General features: G+C 40.4%; 1 protein-coding gene across 5 annotated transcripts; it reads left to right on the top strand.

Annotated features, from left to right (window-relative positions):
* Nucleotides 1–422: 422 nt before the first annotated feature.
* LOC117486996 (microtubule-associated protein RP/EB family member 3-like) lies at nucleotides 423–19,025 on the top strand. Of its 5 annotated transcripts, none has more exons than XM_034135615.1 (9): nucleotides 423–501; nucleotides 3,606–3,673; nucleotides 11,558–11,682; nucleotides 12,187–12,332; nucleotides 13,776–13,935; nucleotides 14,238–14,282; nucleotides 15,844–15,980; nucleotides 16,474–16,623; nucleotides 17,747–19,025. In XM_034135615.1, the coding sequence occupies exons 3-9, from the start codon at nucleotides 11,562–11,564 to the stop codon at nucleotides 17,783–17,785; spliced, it is 798 nt and encodes a 265-aa protein (XP_033991506.1). In that variant the 5' UTR covers nucleotides 423–501; nucleotides 3,606–3,673; nucleotides 11,558–11,561; the 3' UTR covers nucleotides 17,786–19,025. The 5 variants fall into 5 exon arrangements, with proteins under 5 accessions (XP_033991506.1, XP_033991508.1, XP_033991510.1 ...); XM_034135617.1 differs by having other exon boundaries at nucleotides 425–501; nucleotides 3,606–3,669; nucleotides 17,760–19,025; XM_034135614.1 differs by having other exon boundaries at nucleotides 431–501; nucleotides 17,760–19,025.
* The last annotated feature ends 35 nt before the right edge of the window (nucleotides 19,026–19,060 follow it).

Raw genomic sequence — 19,060 nt, 5'->3', positions numbered from 1 at the left:
CAATACAACTAAGTCTAAGATATAATATTCTACATTTTACTACAGTACATTTAGTTGACTGATTAAGAATTTTGCTTACAAAAAGCTTATAAATATGATGTCTATTATAGATACATTAACCCAACTGTTTATACAAAACTGTTGACTTACTTAATAATTACTACTTTACTAAAGTAACATTTTGAATGCGGGACTTTCTGGTGCTAGTATATTTATACGCAAGCAAAATATCTGGATACTTCTCCCACCCTTTATATATACAGTCTATGCTCCCACCACAATAGCACCGAACATGGGATGCAATATCTCCATCATGGCCGCTCATGGGGACACCAGTTTCCCCCTTTAAAACGGCAAAATGCTGCAACTGCCCTGCGCATGCGCACTGCCCAAGCGGCTTAGGTGGGTGCGCAGCAGTCAGCGGTGTTATAGCAACAGAAAAGCCCATCGTCATTAGACACAACAGGACTGCTGTGAGCCGAGAGACGCTGTCGCACTTCAGTGAGTAACATTAACTCAACTTTACTTAAAATCTGCTTCCTTACGTTCAACATCAGTTTATTTAAAGGCTTGTTTCATTTACATGTCACATACATACTTGTGTGGTCTTGTTAGCTGACTGTTATTCCGTCATTGATAATGTGCGTGTGTTATGGGGCAGAAAAGGGGCCTTCAGAGGGGCGTAACGTCCGGATGGAAACACACACAAGTCAGTTGTAGTTGGAAATACTTTGAGTTCTCTACTGTCATTATGGTGAAATTACATTTAATTGAAAGTGTGTAAATTCAAAAATAAACAGTCAGTCGCAGAACAGGTTAGCAGTGTTAGCTATCAGCTAGCAACGTGACAGTCACACAGCGGCTGTAACGTCTGTCACTACACTCGTTAACGGTACGTCACCGGGATGAGGAGTTATTTACAAACACACAGGATAGTTTACATGTGTTATTACTACATAGTCTGTAACCTACTTTAACTGCCAGACCTTATTACAGTTGCTGAGAATAAACATCACCAAGTAGCCTACAATACAACTGTCCACCTGAGGCTGTTTTACTTGTGGTCAAATTTCGTTTATTGGATAATATAAACCTGTTTGGTAAGATACATTAAAATATTATCACTTATAACTATAAAGTCTGTAGTTATAACCTACTCTAACGGTTATTATATCTGCTGAATATGAGAATAAACATCACAACGTGTAATAACTGTCCACCTGAGGCTGTTTTCTTGTGGTCAAATGTCACTTATTTTAATAATAAAAACATATTTGGTAAGATAAATCAAATAAGAATCATCTCAAAATACTGCATGACTTTCATCAGTTATTATGGAGTTATAAGTTTTCCTCAGGTATCTCCGATCAAGTGAGCATGGTTCCTAATGCTGCTACTTTTAAAAACAATTGTTACCATGTGTCATCTTGGAATACATCCTTACAATGTTCTCAAATGTATGTGCAATAATGTCGATAGTATTTGCAATATTCTAACCCTAACCCCTAACCCTAACCCTTAGCCTGTACTTAAAGGTCCCATGTCATGGCCATTTCTACTGATAATAATTCCATTGTTGAGGTATACTAAAATAGATTTATATTGTGCAATTTCCCAAAATCTCATTGGTTTCTCATACAGCATCTCTGTATAGTATGTGTATTCACTCTCTGTCCTAAACGGCTTGTTGGAGCTCCTGCCCCCCCCTCCCTGTGAGCCCAGTGGCCGTCTGCGACACAGCGAGACACAGCGAAACCCAGCCCGAACACACACACACTCCCGCAGCCTGGCTGGGAGTTTGTGTGTGTGCTCACACACCGACTCACAGCCTCGCCGCATCCCACCGTCTCAGGGAGGAGAAATCGGCGGAGCTGCAGCTGAGAAAAGATTGAGTGTGTGTGTGAGGAACACGCGGACGTAACGTAACGGCTCCGCGGACGTAACGTAATGGCTCCACGGATTGGTCCATTTGGACCAATGGGTTCATTTGGGTATGGGCACGTCACTGTACCCAGGAAGAAAAAGAAAAATCTCCAACGAGGCGTTCTGGGGCAGCATAGACAGGTCTTTTCTGTGTTAGAGTTTTACTTGCTACAGGGTGTACTTTGAGGGTTTGTGACTTTGCAGACCATTTACATGCAGAAAAACCTTCATAACACACAAGGGGACGGGTAATAACCGGAAAAGCATGACATGGGACCTTTAAGATTTAGTTTTGTATATATATATTTGCAGCTCATAGGAGCAAATAATGATCCTAAACTTAACTTGTTTATGTGTTTTGGCATTGTGTTAAACAGCACACTGTTTAATGTTACTGCCAACCTCGTTAAAAAATGTAATTGAATGTGTCTCAACTCGTTTATAGTTCTTGGCATTGTATACATTTTGCAAACTGGTGGATTTTAGATATCTGATATATGACATTTTTCTCATGTGAACCATTTATTTATACTTATGTTGCAGAGGTTTCCTGGTCCAAACATCATCATTTTCATATCTAAGAAAATGTTGGTAAAAATGGCCGTAGTGGACCAGGGTTATTTGCATGCAGTCCGTTCACAGGAAATGCTTTGCTATTGTTGGATGTTTCCTTATCCGAGCAGTCAGTGTGATAAATGGTAGCTGTGTTTGTTTAATGCCTGCTGGATTGTATATCTGGTGATCACAGCTTCCTCTGTGCAACATGACCAGTTTCAACACGCTCAACCCAGGCTAAAGGGATTACACTGAGGCAGAGATTAGTGACCAGTGAATGACTGCTAGTTTATCTGCTGTTTCTCCTTGTTAACCTAATGGGAGCTCCTGATCAGGACACTAAACTGTACTGACCATTCAGTAGACTCACAGGCGGACAGGAAGTTGTGTTCCACTTTAATAACAAGTCGCTTTGATGTACAGGACAGAATGACTTCAAAAGCACTTTGTCCTGATCAAAACTACCTTCATTTTCAGAAATGTAACCATATTTTTGGACATAAAACCACGATTTTTTAATTAGAAAACACAAACTTAGTTAATAATTTCCTGCATGTTATTTATAATTAGTTTTTTATTCACAGACTATAATATCACAGTCAATAATAACAACATTGAGTGTGATACAGTTGCGTTCCTTGTGCAGGAAACTAGGACAATAGCTTGTTTTTGCCTCATGGGCAAACATGAGGAGATGGCTTAATCTGGTTAAAAAAACGTTAAAAATACAACTAAGAAGCCAGGGGTCTAGATGGAGGGGCTGGAATAATAGAGTGCATTATTTTTTGCTGTAAAAGGTCAAGAATTGTGTGTTTTCAATGGGTTGAAATGGGGACTTTTTTCGTCCTTCCGAGGTATGCATTTTGGCTACACAGTTTATTTTATTCAAAGACGTAAATAAGAGACAGACTCAACTCCCTTGCCAGTACTTATGTCATGTGCATTAACACAGCCAACATTTTTGAAAAATAAAAAATCCAAAAATGTATCTAGTGATGCATCATTGTTAAATAATGATAGATTTTAAGAGTTGGCAGTAAAACTAATTAGAAGTATTATTATCTTTATATTGCAGTTTCATTTTTGTTACCACAGATGTATAACATGATACTGGTTTCTGTCTCCAGGTCTTTCTGTGAGGTGGTCTACCACAACCCCATTTAAAGAGTTCACACCAAACACACACCCAGCGTAGGTGAGTAAAGAGAGAGAGAGTGAGTGTGTGTGTGTGTGTGTGTGTGTGTGTGTGTGTGTGTGTGTGTGTGTGTGTGTGTGTGTGTGTGTGTGTGTGTGTGTGTGTGTGTGTGTGTGTGTGTGTGTGTGTGTGTGTGTGTGTGTGTGTGTGTGTGTGTGTGTGTGTGTGTGTGTGTGTGTGTGTGTGTGTGTGTGTGTGTGTGTGTGTGTGTGTGTGTGTGTGTGTGTGTGTGTGTGTGTGTGTGTGTGTGTGTGTGTGTGTGTGTGTGTGTGTGTGAGAATCTCATGATAATACAATGATAAAATGGAATAAATAACCGTTAACATGATTCTGATTTAATAAAAAATGTGGTGGTTTCTTTTTATAATTTTGTTTAATGAAGTCTGTTCCCATTTTCAAAAGGATATTAATTGGATTGATTTTCTGAATATAACTTGTTTCCTGTCACATTTTACCAATTATTTTACAACATTTCTGTTGCTGTTTTATCTCTTATTGATTTTATTTGAGTCATATGATGTCCACTGATTTAGTATTGATCCAGCAGATATGTGAAATATCTGAAAGAATTGTTCTTTTGATGATAAAAACATGAAATTTGGCACACTGTTAGAGCATGCCCTAAGGAAGATTTTTGGCTATAGGGCCATCGCATATTTGTCCAATGGTGCAAAATGGCCGCCATTGGTTGTTATTTTACCAGTAGCTTAGGATCTAGACCACCTAGGATCTTGATTCTGGTGGCTAATCCTACATTTTCAAAGATGAGGAATGCAGTGGTACTATTTACAACATGCTAGAATGTAGCTAACTACATGTGTCTGGTATTCAGGGAACAAAATACACAGTAAAACTATTAACATATTCATTATGGTGAAGTAATTCATGTTACATAATATATATGTAATATTACAGGTTTTCAACTAAATGCAGACTTAGTTCTGAAAACACAGTCCACCACAGTGGCAAAGGGCAGTGCACTGAATTGCTGCCTTGACACATTTGCATTGTCCACTGCACCCCTTTTTGCATCCACACCAGTCACCTGGGGGTGGGAGTTCAGGGCCTGCAAACATCATCTGTCCCCAGCAGTGACCAGCTTGGAAGGCAGCTCTCTTTGTGTGCTGAATCAATGCTGCTTGTGTTGGAGGGAGTCCTTCAATTGCTCTACCTTTCTGGGTGAAGAGCTGCTTGCGTGCCTGATTGACTGACTCCTGGATGCTAGTGCGGTCATACAATACCAGAGAGCAGTGTCACACTCACTTCTCTACTTCCCCTCTTCTACGACCAGGCCAAATCGGTGGCCATGATTCGTCATTCCATGGATGTGGCAAGCCAGGCATTGGAGATTCTGAATCCTGGTCAGATCACTCCGGATCAACCTCTATACGCTGTGGCAAAACAAATCCAGTGGAGCTGGCCAGCAACTCACAGTGAAGATCATTTTATTGTGATGTTTGTTGGGTTTCACATTGAGATGGCAGCACTCAAGGTACTTGGCGACCTCTTCTCTGCTATTGTCATTGACCAGGCCCACGAGCAGAACAATGCCTCTGTGAAAGGTGATGGTGGTGCTGTGGGCCTGACAGAGAACCCTGCAGCTCTGCGACGATGGATGGTGTCTGGCCCCGAGATGGCACGTGTGGTTGGGGAGTTTGAGGCCTCCACTGAGAAGAGAAAGAAAACTGACACCCGGCACCATGAGCAGACCAAACATGCACAAATGGCATTTGCACGAGATGTTAAAGCACTAACTGGTGCTATATAAGACATGGGCAATCCATTCTGTGAAAAGAGCAGTGTATTTCTTCTTGTACTGGATACTAGAGACCTTGCAGACGCAGCAGTCATTGATACTCTGAACCAGATTGAGAAACTTGGACAGGATTGGTATGACACCTACAGTGGAGGAAATAAGTATTTGATCCCTTGCAAAACATGTCTTAGTACTTGGTGGAGAAACCCTTGTTGGACAGCACAGAGATTAAACGCTTCTTGGAGTAGGTCTCCAGGTTTGTGAACATCTCAGGGAAGACTTTGGTCCACTCCTCTCTGAAGATCCTCTCCAAATCCTCAAGGTGTTGAGGCTGATGCTTGGCATCTCGAAGCTTCAGCTCCCTCCACAGATTTTCTATGGGATTAAGGTCCGGAGACTGGCTAGGCCCCTCCATCCCCTGAATGTGCTTCTTCTTTAGCAGCTCCTGTGTTGCCTTGGCCGTATGTTCAGGTTTATTGTCCTGCTGGAAGACCCATCCATGTTCAGTGTCCTGGCTGAGGGAAGGAGGCTATTGGCCAAGATGTTACAGTACATGGCCCCGTCCATCCTCTCCTCGATGCAGTAAGTTGTCCTGTCCCCTTAGCAGAGAAACACCCCAAAGCATAATGTTTCCACCTCCATTTTGGTCTCATCTGACCACATCATCTTCTCCCAAGCCTTCTCTGAATCATTCAGATGTTCATTGTCAAATTTCAGACGGACCTTTCATGTTCTTCTTGAGCAGGGGACCTTGCAGGCGCTGCAGGGTTTGATCCATTATGGTGTAGTGTGTTACCAATAGTTTTCTTGGTGACTGTGGTCCCAGCTACCTTGAGATCATTAACAAGTTCCTCCCATGTAGTTCTTGGCTGATACCTCACCTTTGTCATGATCATCAATACCCCACAGGGAGAGATCTTGTGTGGATTCCCAGACTGAAGGCGATTGATTGTTGATTGATGTCCATTTTTTTTTTCCATTTCCGAATAATGGCACCAACAGTTGTCTCCTTCTCACCAAGCTGCTTTCTGATGGTCTTGTAGCCAATCCCAGCCTTGTGCAGTCTTCAGAGATTGTCCCTGAGGTCCTTAGACAGCTCTTTAGTCTTGCCCATGGTGGAGAGGCTGGAATCTGATTGATTGATTCTGTGGACAGGTGTCTTTTATTCAGGTAACAAGTTGATATGAGGGGTACTTTCCTAAAGGAAATGGACTTATGTAACTGGTCTGTGGGAGCCAGACTCCTTGTTTTTTCAAGGGGATCAAATACTTATTTCCCACAGTTAAATGCAAATAATTGTTTATCTTTTATATAATGTAATTTTCTGAATTTTCTTTTTGATATTCTTACTCTCACTGTTAAAATAAACCTACCATTAAAATTATAGACTGTTAATTTCTTTGTAAGTGGGTGAATTTACAAAATCGGCAAGGGATCAAATACTTATTTTCTCCACTGTAGGTGTCATACCCGTCCTGTCCAAGTTTCTCAATCTGGTTCAGAGTATCAATGACTGCTGCGTCTGCAAGGTCTCTAGTATCCAGTACAAGAAGAAATACACTGCTCTTTTCACAGAATGGATTGCCCATGTCTTATATAGCACCAGTTAGTGCTTTAACATCTCGTGCAAATGCCATTTGTGCATGTTTGGTCTGCTCATGGTGCCGGGTGTCAGTCTCCTTTCTCTTCTCAGTAGAGGCCTCAAACTCCCCAACCACACGTGCCATCTCGGGGCCAGACACCATCCATCGTCGCAGAGCTGCAGGGTTCTCTGTCAGGCCCACAGCACCACCATCACCTTTCACAGAGGCATTGTTCTGCTCGTGGGCCTGGTCAATGACAATAGCAGAGAAGCTGCGTGTCGTCTTCTTCACAGCAAAGTTTCCTTTCAGAAACTGCCCATGGACATCAGGATGGTTATCTTTTAGCACAATCATGTCACACAAGTGGACTGGTATCCATCCGGCATAGTGGGTGTGTCCCAGAGAAAGGAACCAAGGCACAATCTTGGTCAGGGCATTTATGAAGAGTAGGAAGTCGGCCTCTCTTATTTCCCTCCATTCAGCCGGCCTCCAGTCCAAGAGAAGTCCAGGTCCCAACAACAGCTCTCATCTCTGAAGAATGACTGTTCTCTGTTCTCTTGGCTGTACATTGTATCTGAGATACGTGATGGAAGTCTGGATGAGGTTTTTTGGATTAATTATGTGAAATATAATAAACTTGAAAACCAGGCATGTCCACCATCATTATCACAAATGGGCAAGCTGAGAACTGGTACCAAGTCAGACTTGGTGGGCTGTTTGGAGGACCTGATTTCTTTACAAGAGAATGCATCCCACCCCACAGTTAAGGCCTCATCCTTGATGGGGCTACCCTTGTGAACATGCTACGACCTGGTGCTGCTAAGAGGTTTTTTGATTATGCGCAGAAAGTGTTCTCACCATACGTCCTGTCTCAGCTGGAGCATGTCAGCAGAATTGATGTCGACATCACTGAGCTGTGGGTTGCCTTTGGAGCTGGGAAGAGTTTTCGGCATTTAGCAGCTCATGAGATGGCGAGGTCACTAGGTCCAGATCGATGCATAGCCTTACCAATGTTCCATGCATTTACTGGATGTGACAGTGTCATCTTTTGGTGGAAGGGGCAAGAAGACGGCGTGGGATACATGGAAAATCAGCCCTGGAATATCACCCAGACCAGCCCACGTGAATTGTCAACGGTTAGACCTAACACACTTAGCTATTTTATCTACCTCTGGAACAAGCTAAACTAGTTATAAATATGTTTATTCTTCACTGTCTGGTCACTCATTACTGGATCAGTGAGCTGCATGAGATACTGACAGGCTGTCAGGAGAGAGAGAGAGAGAGAGGGAGAGAGGGAGAGAGAGCGCTTCCACTCATTTCTCCCGTGTTATTATCCAAAGTTAATGTAAACTTGAATAATGTACTTCATTTGAATGTAATAATTAGGGATGTCCCGATCCGATCACGTGATCGGGGATCGGAGCCGATCACGTGATTTTCACGTGATCGGGGATCGGGAGAAAAATATCGGGGATCGGAATTTTTTTTTTTTTTTTTATAAAATATTTTTATACATTTTATTTAATGTTACAAAACAAAAATGACCATGTTCACGTCTTAAAGTCATCCTGAGGCCTTAGTTTTGGGTTAAAATTACACAACATCATGTATGTGTTGCTTCTTTTGGGCTTGTTTTCATAGACCTGGTTGCTTATTTCTCTCAAATCTGGCAACAGAGTGGGCGCAGTGTCTAATAGTAGCAGTAAGCTAACAAGAGGCTACGTTCAGCTGGTGACTCGGGAGTCTGGACAGAGAAAATGTCAGGAGTTTGGAAGTATTATAAAATTGAAAGCGAAGGCAGTGTAACAGCCAGATGCAATGTTTGCAAGGCGGAGGTTCCGCGTGGTGGAAAGAACAGAGCTACGTTCAACACGACCAATCTAATACAAACACCACCAACAACAACACGACGAGTACACAGCGGCCACTCAGGTAACGGCACTGAAACTAACGGCACTGAAACAACCGACACTTTCAGAGACTTTTAAAAGGAAAGAGAAACTACCCCAGAACAGTGAAAAGGCCAACAAAATAACAGCCAAGATAGCTGAATTCATCGCGTTGGATGACCAGCCGTTATCTGTTACCTTTTTTTTCCTCTTAATGCATTGCATAAAGATCGGATCGGGAAAAATCGGTATCGGCAGATTGTCAAAATCAAATGATCGGAATCGGATCGGGAGCAAAAAAAGGTGATCGGGACATCCCTAGTAATAATTATGTTGGTTGTTGTTTGCGGAAGTGTATAATTTATTGAAAAATTAATCTGAACTTTTCGATACGTTACGATTATAAACTGAAGCAATATAAAAATGAGCCCCATTAACTGAGTTTTAAACTTTAAATGGAAGATCCGCATTGCCCCCACCCACCCTATGATCGGATCGGCGATTGGTATCAACCGATACTTATTCCGGCCCCAAAATTCCCAATCGGAGCATCCCTAGTAACATAATCACCATAATAAATATGTTAATGGTTTTACTGTGTATTTTGTTCCCTGAATACCAGATACATGTAGTTAGCTACATTCTAGCAATGGCGGCCATTTGGCGCCATAGAGTGGCGAAGTCCCTCCCCTTCCGGGGGAGCTCCATGGGACCTTATTTCGGAGAAATTATGTATTGAAGTCAATGGAGAGAGAAAGATTATCTTTCGATCCCGTTTGAATTGAGCCACGAATTACACATATGATGTTTGTCAATTTAAAAGATAATTTTGCAAGTCAAAAAAAAAAAAAAAGTGTCGTAAAACTGTGAAGTAACACATTTGTTTGTGTGAAACGCTCAATGAACTACATCTCTGGTCAACAACACACGTCACCAAGATGGCCGTCACTACTGTCTTGTCAACAAAACGATTGACTATCCTCACTATCACCACAATGAAACACGTCCTGAAGAATGTCATGCAAAGCTGCCTGCCTGCCTTCCTTTGATTCTCTCTGAACTGCCTGGTCGTTTTAATGTTTAATGTCAACCATTTGCGCAGATAGCATGAAGTAGAGAAGATCGCAGATGTTAGCGTTAGCATTTCTCCCCCGGGCTTAAATTGTGTATTATAGAATGATCACACCGGTGACAGTACTATTCAAAGGGTTCACGAAATATGACTACTACTCTTACTGTTTAACATTTTGGTTACTTAATGTTACTTCATGTTAAGGCTAATAAAAATGACAAGGCTGTAATGCTAACTAACGTGCTAGCTACTAGCTAGCTTGATCAAGACACTCCTAGTCCTTTCATCAGACGGGAAGCGAAAGAACGAGCAAGACCCATTGCTGGTATGATAACAACCTGGTACTAAGCACACAGGCATCTTGTTAAAGTTATCTTATCTTAGCCAGCGCCATATAGATAGATTATATCTATATGGCGCTGATCTTAGCTATCTCTTAGTGGAGGAAAACAATTGTGACATCACTTACATACACAACAGGGGAGTTAGTCGGTTCCGTAAGAGCCAGCATGCGGGACCGGGATTCTGGGATTTGTAGTCTTTCTAGTTACGTATTTTTCATAGTCTTATATTTCAACAGTTTTACGACAAACTGTGACTTTTTTGACATGGAAATTATTTTTTAAGATTGACAAATATCATATGTGTAATTCGTGGCACAATTCAAACGGGATCGAAAGATACGTTTTCTCTCTCCATTGACTTCAATACATTATTTTTCCGAAATAAGGTCCCATGGGGCGGAAGTAGATGGACGGGACTTCGCCACTCTATTGGACAAATATGCGATGGCCCTTTAGCCAAAAATCTTCCTTAGGGCATGCTCTAACAGTGTGTCAAATGTCATGTTTTTATCATCAAAAGCACAATTCATTCACATATCTGCTGTACTATAATGATCCAGCACAGTTGGAAACTCTTTATTTATGGTAGTCTTTTTTTTTATTGCAGTCGTTCTGTCTGTAAGAGACAGCTCTTTTCACTCGGTAACACCATTAATAGAAGCTTTGAATAAAACCAATGTATTTCCATACAGCCCTCTATATATGTGTATATACAAACACAGTTGCTCCATAGCTTCTTGGACAACTGGACTTAAAATCACACTGTACATTTTACATTTATATCCAATCTAATATTTCATATTCCTCACATACTTATGTATATATCAAATCCTGCTTTATATTTTGTTACTGTAAACGTGTCATTCAACATTTATATTTTCTACTTTTTGTAATGCTATTTTATTTCTATTGAGAAGTTTACATTTTGGAATGTGTATTTATAGTCTTTTAATTTGTATTGTACAATGCTGTGTGTGTGTGTGTGTGTGTGTGTGTGTGTGTGTGTGTGTGTGTGTGTGTGTGTGTGTGTGTGTGTGTGTGTGTGTGTGTGTGTGTGTGTGTGTGTGTGTGTGTGTGTGTGTGTGTGTGTGTGTGTGTGTGTGTGTGTGTGTGTGTGTGTGTGTGTGTGTGTGTGTGTGTGTGTGTGTGTGTGTGTGTGTGTGTGTGTGTGTGTGTGTGTGTGTGTGTGTGTGTGTGTGTGTGTGTGTGTGTGTGTGTGTGTGTGTGTGTCTCTCAGGAGGATGGCGGTGAATGTCGTCTCCACCTCTATGACTATAGAGAACCTGAGTCGTCATGACATGTTAGCGTGGGTCAACGACTCTCTGCAGCTCACTCTCACAAAGATCGAGCATCTCTGTTCAGGTGAGCACACACACAACCACTTCTTTATAAGGTTAAATGTTTAAATTACATTTTAAGCATCAGTTTGCACGTACTACTTTAAAGCAGATGTGTGTCTCTGTAGTCGGCGTAAAGAAGTGGAATTATTTGCAGAATGATTTAAAGGGCTGTAAGAACATTGTTATGTTTAAGAAAGTGTAATTAGAAAGTATGAAGTTGACTTTTGATTGTGTTCAGGTTTTATGTTTCAGTATTTGTAAGTGACTGAAAGAATATTGCTTTTATTTTACTTTTTAATGGTTATTTCATTTGTTTGTTTTGTAAGAAGGGGCAGGTCAAATAAGATGTTCTTCTCCCTGCTCCTTTCCACCATGCGCTATAAAAAAAACAACCAGTATAAGTGTACATGTTTTGTAAAGTTTTTCATGTTTTGTTTTAAAATAACTGCCATGTGTGGAATAAACAAATAATTAAATTTGAAATGTACATCAAGCTCTTAAACTAAATGTTTGTTTGTCCCTCAAGGTGCTGCTTACTGTCAGTTGATGGACATGCTGTTTCCTGGGTGCATATTAATGAAGAAAGTGAAGTTTAACGCTAAACTGGAACATGAATACATCCACAATTTCAAAGTCTTACAGGGTTCATTCAAGAGAATGAATGTGGACAAGGTGAGAACAGACACACACACACACACACACACACACACACACACACACACACACACACACACACACACACACACACACACACACACACACACACACACACACACACAAGAAAGGATCATTATTGAGTTACAGTTAGAAAGAAAAAAGGGTAAAGGTATTTCTGACTCTAATTCGACAGAAATAAGAGGAGTGATAGAAGGGGTGATGTGCAAAAATGATCAATTAAACAGGAAACGTTGTGAATACATAGTCAGTATCTTAAAGGTCACCTATCATGCTATTTTTAGGCAATAGCATAGGTCTCAGATATATAAAAATATATTAAAAACATGTCTATGAAGTGTTTTGCTCAAAATACCAAACAGATCACTCATTCTAGCCATGCCTCATATCCCTCTATTTCACTTCCTGTTTCAAAAGTGCTGATTTGGGGTATAAAGCTTTAAAAAAATTGATAAATAAAAAAGGAGGGGTCTGAGCTCATGCGGGACCCGGCAGCTACTGTCTAAACTAAATACTGCCGTGATGAAACGCCATATCATGGATTATCAAGGATTATTTCTGAAACAGTATGGAGCTCAAAGGCTTTCTCTCTTGCCGGTTATACCACAAGGTGAGTTCCTTTTTATTTCCAGCTTCTTCACACACATGCTCTCCAGTACAGGTTAGCTCTGAGTGTTAGCGATGCTAATGTAAACACCGACCATATTACGTCCAAAACAGTCGGGCATTGTTTCTGATAGCAACGTTTCTGATAGTGCCGTGGGTCCACATTTCCGATATTACGTCATCGGACGCAAATCTGGATCAGCTCCGTTGTACCCCCGTTTTTAGAGATTTGGGTACGGAGGAAAAGAGAGAGGGTTTTATTTTCTGACGCTGCGTGAGTTCCCCGACACACCGGGGACACATATTTATGTATAAAAGACATAAAAAAGTGCATTTTGCATGATAGGTCCCCTTTAAATATAGCCTTCTGTGTGTGGCCAAGTATCATGTTATCCCCAGATTTTGTAATTGGATATTGTAATGTTGTTATTGTAATTTCATATAGTAGTGACCCTTGATCACAAACTGTTTTTATTGCAGTAGCATTTTCTTTATATCTGTATCCAGGGGTTGTCTTATCTGCTGTTTAAAAAATGTTTTATAGACCATTAGAGCTGCAGCAATTTATCGACTAATAGGTTAGTTGATAGACAGACAAATGATTACTACAACCAACTACTTTTCATGCAGACATTTGCTAAATTAAGATGTTGTGCTTTTTTCTGTTTAATATCCAATTAAGATGAATAGCTTCCGGTTTTGGTCTGACAAAACGAGACATATAAAGACTTATCCTCGGAATTTGAAAAACTAGGACAAAAGTTTATCGCTATTTTGTGAAATTTCATAGCCAAACATTAAGAAAACTCATCTCTCTCTCTGTTTTTCCCTCAGATCATCCCAGTGGAGCGTCTGGTTAAAGGAAAGTTTCAGGACAACTTTGAGTTCCTTCAGTGGTTTAAGAAGTTTTTCGATGCCAACTTCGACGGGAAAGAATACGACCCTCTAATGTCACGGCAGGGCCAGGAGGGAACGCCGCCTCCACCAAACCCAGGTACAACACACACTTCACTATCTATCTGGGTTGTGTGTGTGTGTGTGTGTGTGTGTGTGTGTGTGTGTGTGTGTGTGTGTGTGTGTGTGTGTGTGTGTGTGTGTGTGTGTGTGTGTGTGTGTGTGTGTGTGTGTGTGTGTGTGTGTGTGTGTGTGTGTGTGTGTGTGTGTGTGTGTGTGTGTGTGTGTGTGTGTGTGTGTGTGTGTGTGTGTGTGTGTGTGTGTGTGTGTGTGTGTGAACTCAAAGGCTTCATTTCATTGGTCTCACGTCTTCATGGAAAAACATCCCCACCTCTAACCCAGGTGCACACAGTCCCAGCAAACCTAAAAGACCACCCTCTCGCTCAGGTAACATCTTCTGCATCGTGTGTGTGTGTGTGTGTGTGTGTGTGTGTGTGTGTGTGTGTGTGTGTGTGTGTGTGTGTGTGTGTGTGTGTGTGTGTGTGTGTGTGTGTGTGTGTGTGTGTGTGTGTGTGTGTGTGTGTGTGTGTGTGTGTGTGTGTGTGTGTGTGTGTGTGTGTGTGTGTGTGTGTGTGTGTGTGTGTGTGTGTGTGTGTGTGTGTGTGTGTGGCCTAGCATTACTATTTTTGTGGGGACCTAAATCTGTTTACACAGTCACGTGTGGGGACATAATGGAGGTCCATGAGGGGAATCATTAATTTTAGGGTGTAGACTTGGTTAGGGTTAGGCATGTGTTGTTGCGTGCGTGCGCAGTCACTTTTTCTTCATTCAAACTGTTTATTGATTTAAGGTACATTTTAATTGTTTTATACAGTCTCACAAGTCTTTTGGACTTTGTCTCTACAAAAGCAGCCTTCACAAGATTCCCTGCTATGACTCACAAGTTGTTGGTCTGTCTGCCAATCAATATTTGAATGTGCTGCATGTAAATAAGTTGCAAGGCAGGAAAAATAAAGAAGACATCCAACCAAAGTTACAGTATATTAGAGAACAACAAGTACGTGTGCGTCAGATCAAACAGTGTTAGCAGTGAAGTATTCAAGTAGTGACACGTGAATTGTTATTCAAGGTAATAATATTAAAGCAAACCGCAAAGATACTTAGCAATAATCTGTGAGTGTTTGTGCATGTGTGTGGGTTTCCTTTTGTACTTGTATCTTGTTAGAAACAGTTACAGGCCTCTCCTTATCTCTTGAAGGGACTTGTTGACAGGAATGACTTGGCTTTAACGTTGTAAGGTAGGAAGTCAGTTTAGGTTAGGGTAAGTGTTGAGTTGTTTTTGTATGCGATGAGTATGATATCTTATTTTTATTTTTTAAGTTGGAAAAAAAAGGTTGAACCCAGAGTTTAAAATCTTGATATCTCATTAAATGTATTTTCGACAGTCAGAAGTTTTAAAGGTTTCGTTAATATATGAATAGGCTGAAAAAAGATATTAAAATCTCTGCAAACTTGTTCCTTCTTCGCATCTTTTCATTGTTTTTCTCCCAACACAACCCTTTAGTACAGAGAGTAAGAATGACTTACGATACGATAAGATAGGATACGATAATACTTTATTGGTCAGATCAAGTCTGACATTTGACTTGCATCACAGCAGCTCCATGTCCAACACCAACATAGACACATATCCAGACACAATACATGAAACACAAACAACGAACATTTAACATAACATCACAATCACTATTTTCATGACCCTTCAGCGTGCATTTGATCTGGGATTCAGCTCTGTGTTTACTGTGAGGATTGACTGAGTGCTTCAGTCTGACCTTATTGAATGGCGGGACACTTAAAACATACAAATAATTTTGGGTCACATTTACTCTTATATAATTGACTGGTTGCAGCTGCATTGGGTAAAATGAAGTGAATCTGACAGCAGACTAAAAACAACACAGTGCAGATATTTAAACATAACATGTGTGTGTATGTTTCTGTCTTCCAGGACCTGTGAGGACTTCCCCTACAGTACCAAAACCTGCCCCCCCGCCACAGAAGCAGATCATTGTAGCAGCACCCCGTAAATCCAATAACACGTCCCGTAACGGGGGGGACTCTGAACTCGTGGAGCTCCACCAGCAGGTACTGACGGATGCACCTGTTCAGACATTTCTTTTATTTTTTAACATTATTTTTATTGGGGTTTTTTAACATAGAAAGAACATACAGTCACACATACATACATTAACACATGGGGAAATAACACTCCCCTCCCTCAACATCGAACATTCAGGGAGACCTCACAGATTGAAATGTTAATACAATCAGGTAAAGTAAAGAATGTGAAACAATAGTACAAAAAATGAATATGAAAGAATAACTTGTATCTATATTTAGAAATAGTTATTATTATTATTATAAGCAGCATTATTATTTATTTTTTATCAGTGTTTGATAGCGATATTCATCCATTTTGTTCAGACATTTCTTCTATACATAGCAGTAGTAGTTACCCAACAGTGCAGGTTTATAATTAAATCGCATGATTGATGGTACCTAATTATGTTTATGAAGTTTCTCTGAATCCCCTGTTTCACATTGAGAGCACCCAAACCCCTCCTCTCTCTGCACACAGTTGCAGGACCTGAAGCTGACTATAGACGGACTGGAGAAGGAGAGAGACTTCTACTTCGGAAAGCTGAGAGACATTGAGGTCCTCTGCCAGGACAGCGAAAGTGAAAACCCAATCTTCAACAAAATCATGGATGTGCTTTACAGTACAGAGGTAAACACATTCAAATCACAGGACACAAGATTTAACACGTTAATAATATGTGCTTACATGCCAAATTAATAATGTTTTTTAAGCTGAACGATGGAAGGGAGATGGTTCTCAGTTTTCTATTAATATTGTTTAGTACAATGCTTCTCAAACTTTTTTCAGTAATGTAAAAAACATTTTCTCTGCCAAGTACCCCCTGACCGACCCCGGACATTTTTGACAGAAAAAGCCTATATAAATAATTACAATAATTAACAAACCAATGAACAAAATGATATATTATCAAAAACTATAAATACAATACACAAATGTAACATGTTTATATGAGGACCCCCTCAGTGGTTCTAGGAATATTTTATATAAAATAGTGTTTTCTATTTAACTTATTGTACTAAAATTATTTTTGTAATCATGCATGGTATTTTTTTAATTAACCTTTTTATTTATTTGTATCTCACGTACCCCCTGCAGTACCCCCAACATACCCCTAGGGGTCCGCGTACCCCCATTTGAGAATCACTGGTTTAGTAGGTGCAACAATACAGAAGATAAATGACCTTAGAGTTTCTTGTGAGAATGTCTGAGGAAGACTTAGAAAAGTACCTGGATAGTCATGAGTTAGGTAAGGTGTTTAGCAAAGCTGAGTAAACCTCTGAATCTGCTTTCTTTGAAACCTGTTTTCCCATTTACATTAAAATATCAGGCTGCTGCAGAAAGCCAACTGCAGTATCTTTAAGGTGACTCAGAGGTCTGATGGAAACCAAATTAAAGCTTCATGTCAAGGTGAAAAACAAAGGTAGTCACAAGGATCTGATCTGGCAGAACGAACAAGGACATCTGCAGTAACACCAACCAGTAGAGATTTACACCTCGGCATATTAGGGACATTGTAGATTAAAAATTAAATAACCTTCGGAGCCGGGGGGAGGGGGTATAATGTAAGAAAAAAACATTTGAGTATTGTTGTAAATTTACAAAAGAATTTGGTACATTCTCTGTGACTATTCACTTCCATTTTCTAGTAAATTCACAAGGTCATTCTTTTTTTTTCTCTGATTATAATCCACCCTCCCCCGGCTCTGGTGAACCATGTTTTGTTTCTCATCCTGACGTACACTGACCTCAGCCTGCTTCCACAGGAGGGCTTTGCACCACCAGAGGATGAAGACATCGACGACGGGGCACAAGGAGATGAGGAAGAGTTCTGATCTCTTCATCATCCTCCACCCTATTATCGTCCTCCTGTTTTTACCCCTTTTATTATTTCCTTTTTACAACTTCCCCTTCCTTCCCCCATCTTTTCCGCGGCTGTCCATATCCATGTCGACTTTTGCTTTAAAGTAGCTGGACTCAACATGACTTTATTCTCACAGAGGAGACAGCTGCACTGCAGGGCTGGGTTAGCCTGCTAGAGAAAAGGTTAATAGCAATGAGATTACAGGAATCCAGCACTCACAGGTCACTTTCTCTCACCATGCACTTTCATCTGTGGCCACACACGAGCATCAGGGTCCTCTGCAGAGTTTACATATGAAACCACAGCGATTTCCACACAATGTGACCAGTTTAAACATATTTGGGCTATACACTTCACTAGGAGAGATTATAAATGGATTGAAGACACTTTAAGAATAGAGGCATGCACATATATTTTTAACATTTTTCTTATGATGACACGTGAACGTACATTAACCCCCTTTCTCCCCCCCGGACATATCACCGACTTTGAACTGCTCATAATGCATAAAGAAGTCATCACTCCCGAATTCATTCATACGGTTTGCTTATGATTGTATTGACAATTTATTTATGGTTTTATTTATTTATGATTTTTCTTTGAATATGCTACAGTTTCTGGATTTGGGTTTGGATTTGGGGATATTGAAGATATTGCACTAAATGTAGCAAAACAAATTTACTAAAATGCCAACATGCAGTGAAGATACAGAAAGATGCAATTTTATATATTTTGTAGATTTATTTTAAAGAGGTTTGTTTTTTTCGATTTGCATTGAAATGTGAAATGGCCAAGTTGGAGGCGTCAGTGTTAGAGTAAATTACAAGACAAATGCCAGGCTTCGAATTCTTTGAGTGCATAAAATGTAAAACTACAGACAGACACTAATAAGTACTAATGTTTGGCTGTGTTGAATGAGTTAATCATTTTAGCTGCTATCATCTTTCTTTTGCCGTATTTAATTGAGTTATTTTGCAAAGCGTTCAACCGCCACAGGGGCAGCCAAGGAACTATTGGTGTGGTTTATTGTGATCGACAGTGGTTAAACCTGTCTGAGAGAAAATACTTAAAAGTGTATCTCATGGCAGCTTGTGATAAACTTGCATTGTTTGCAGTCACTGCTGCAATAAAATAAAACTCTTGTGTTCAAGAAAAGAAACAAACCTTATTGTTGTGTTTGCTTTCTGACATGTTACTGCTGTA

The sequence above is a fragment of the Trematomus bernacchii genome, unplaced genomic scaffold, assembly GCF_902827165.1.
Source record: "Trematomus bernacchii unplaced genomic scaffold, fTreBer1.1, whole genome shotgun sequence".
Lineage (NCBI taxonomy): Eukaryota > Metazoa > Chordata > Actinopteri > Perciformes > Nototheniidae > Trematomus > Trematomus bernacchii.
This window is presented reverse-complemented; position numbering and strand designations above follow the sequence as displayed.

Coding starts and splice junctions, on each gene's coding strand:
- LOC117486996 (XM_034135617.1), top strand. CDS start 11,562: ATGGCGGTGAATGTCGTCTCCACCTCTATGACTATAGAGAACCTGAGT. Junction 11,683..12,186: donor GATCGAGCATCTCTGTTCAG/GTGAGCACACAC, acceptor TTGTCCCTCAAG/GTGCTGCTTACTGTCAGTTG. Junction 12,333..13,775: donor AGAGAATGAATGTGGACAAG/GTGAGAACAGAC, acceptor TTTTTCCCTCAG/ATCATCCCAGTGGAGCGTCT.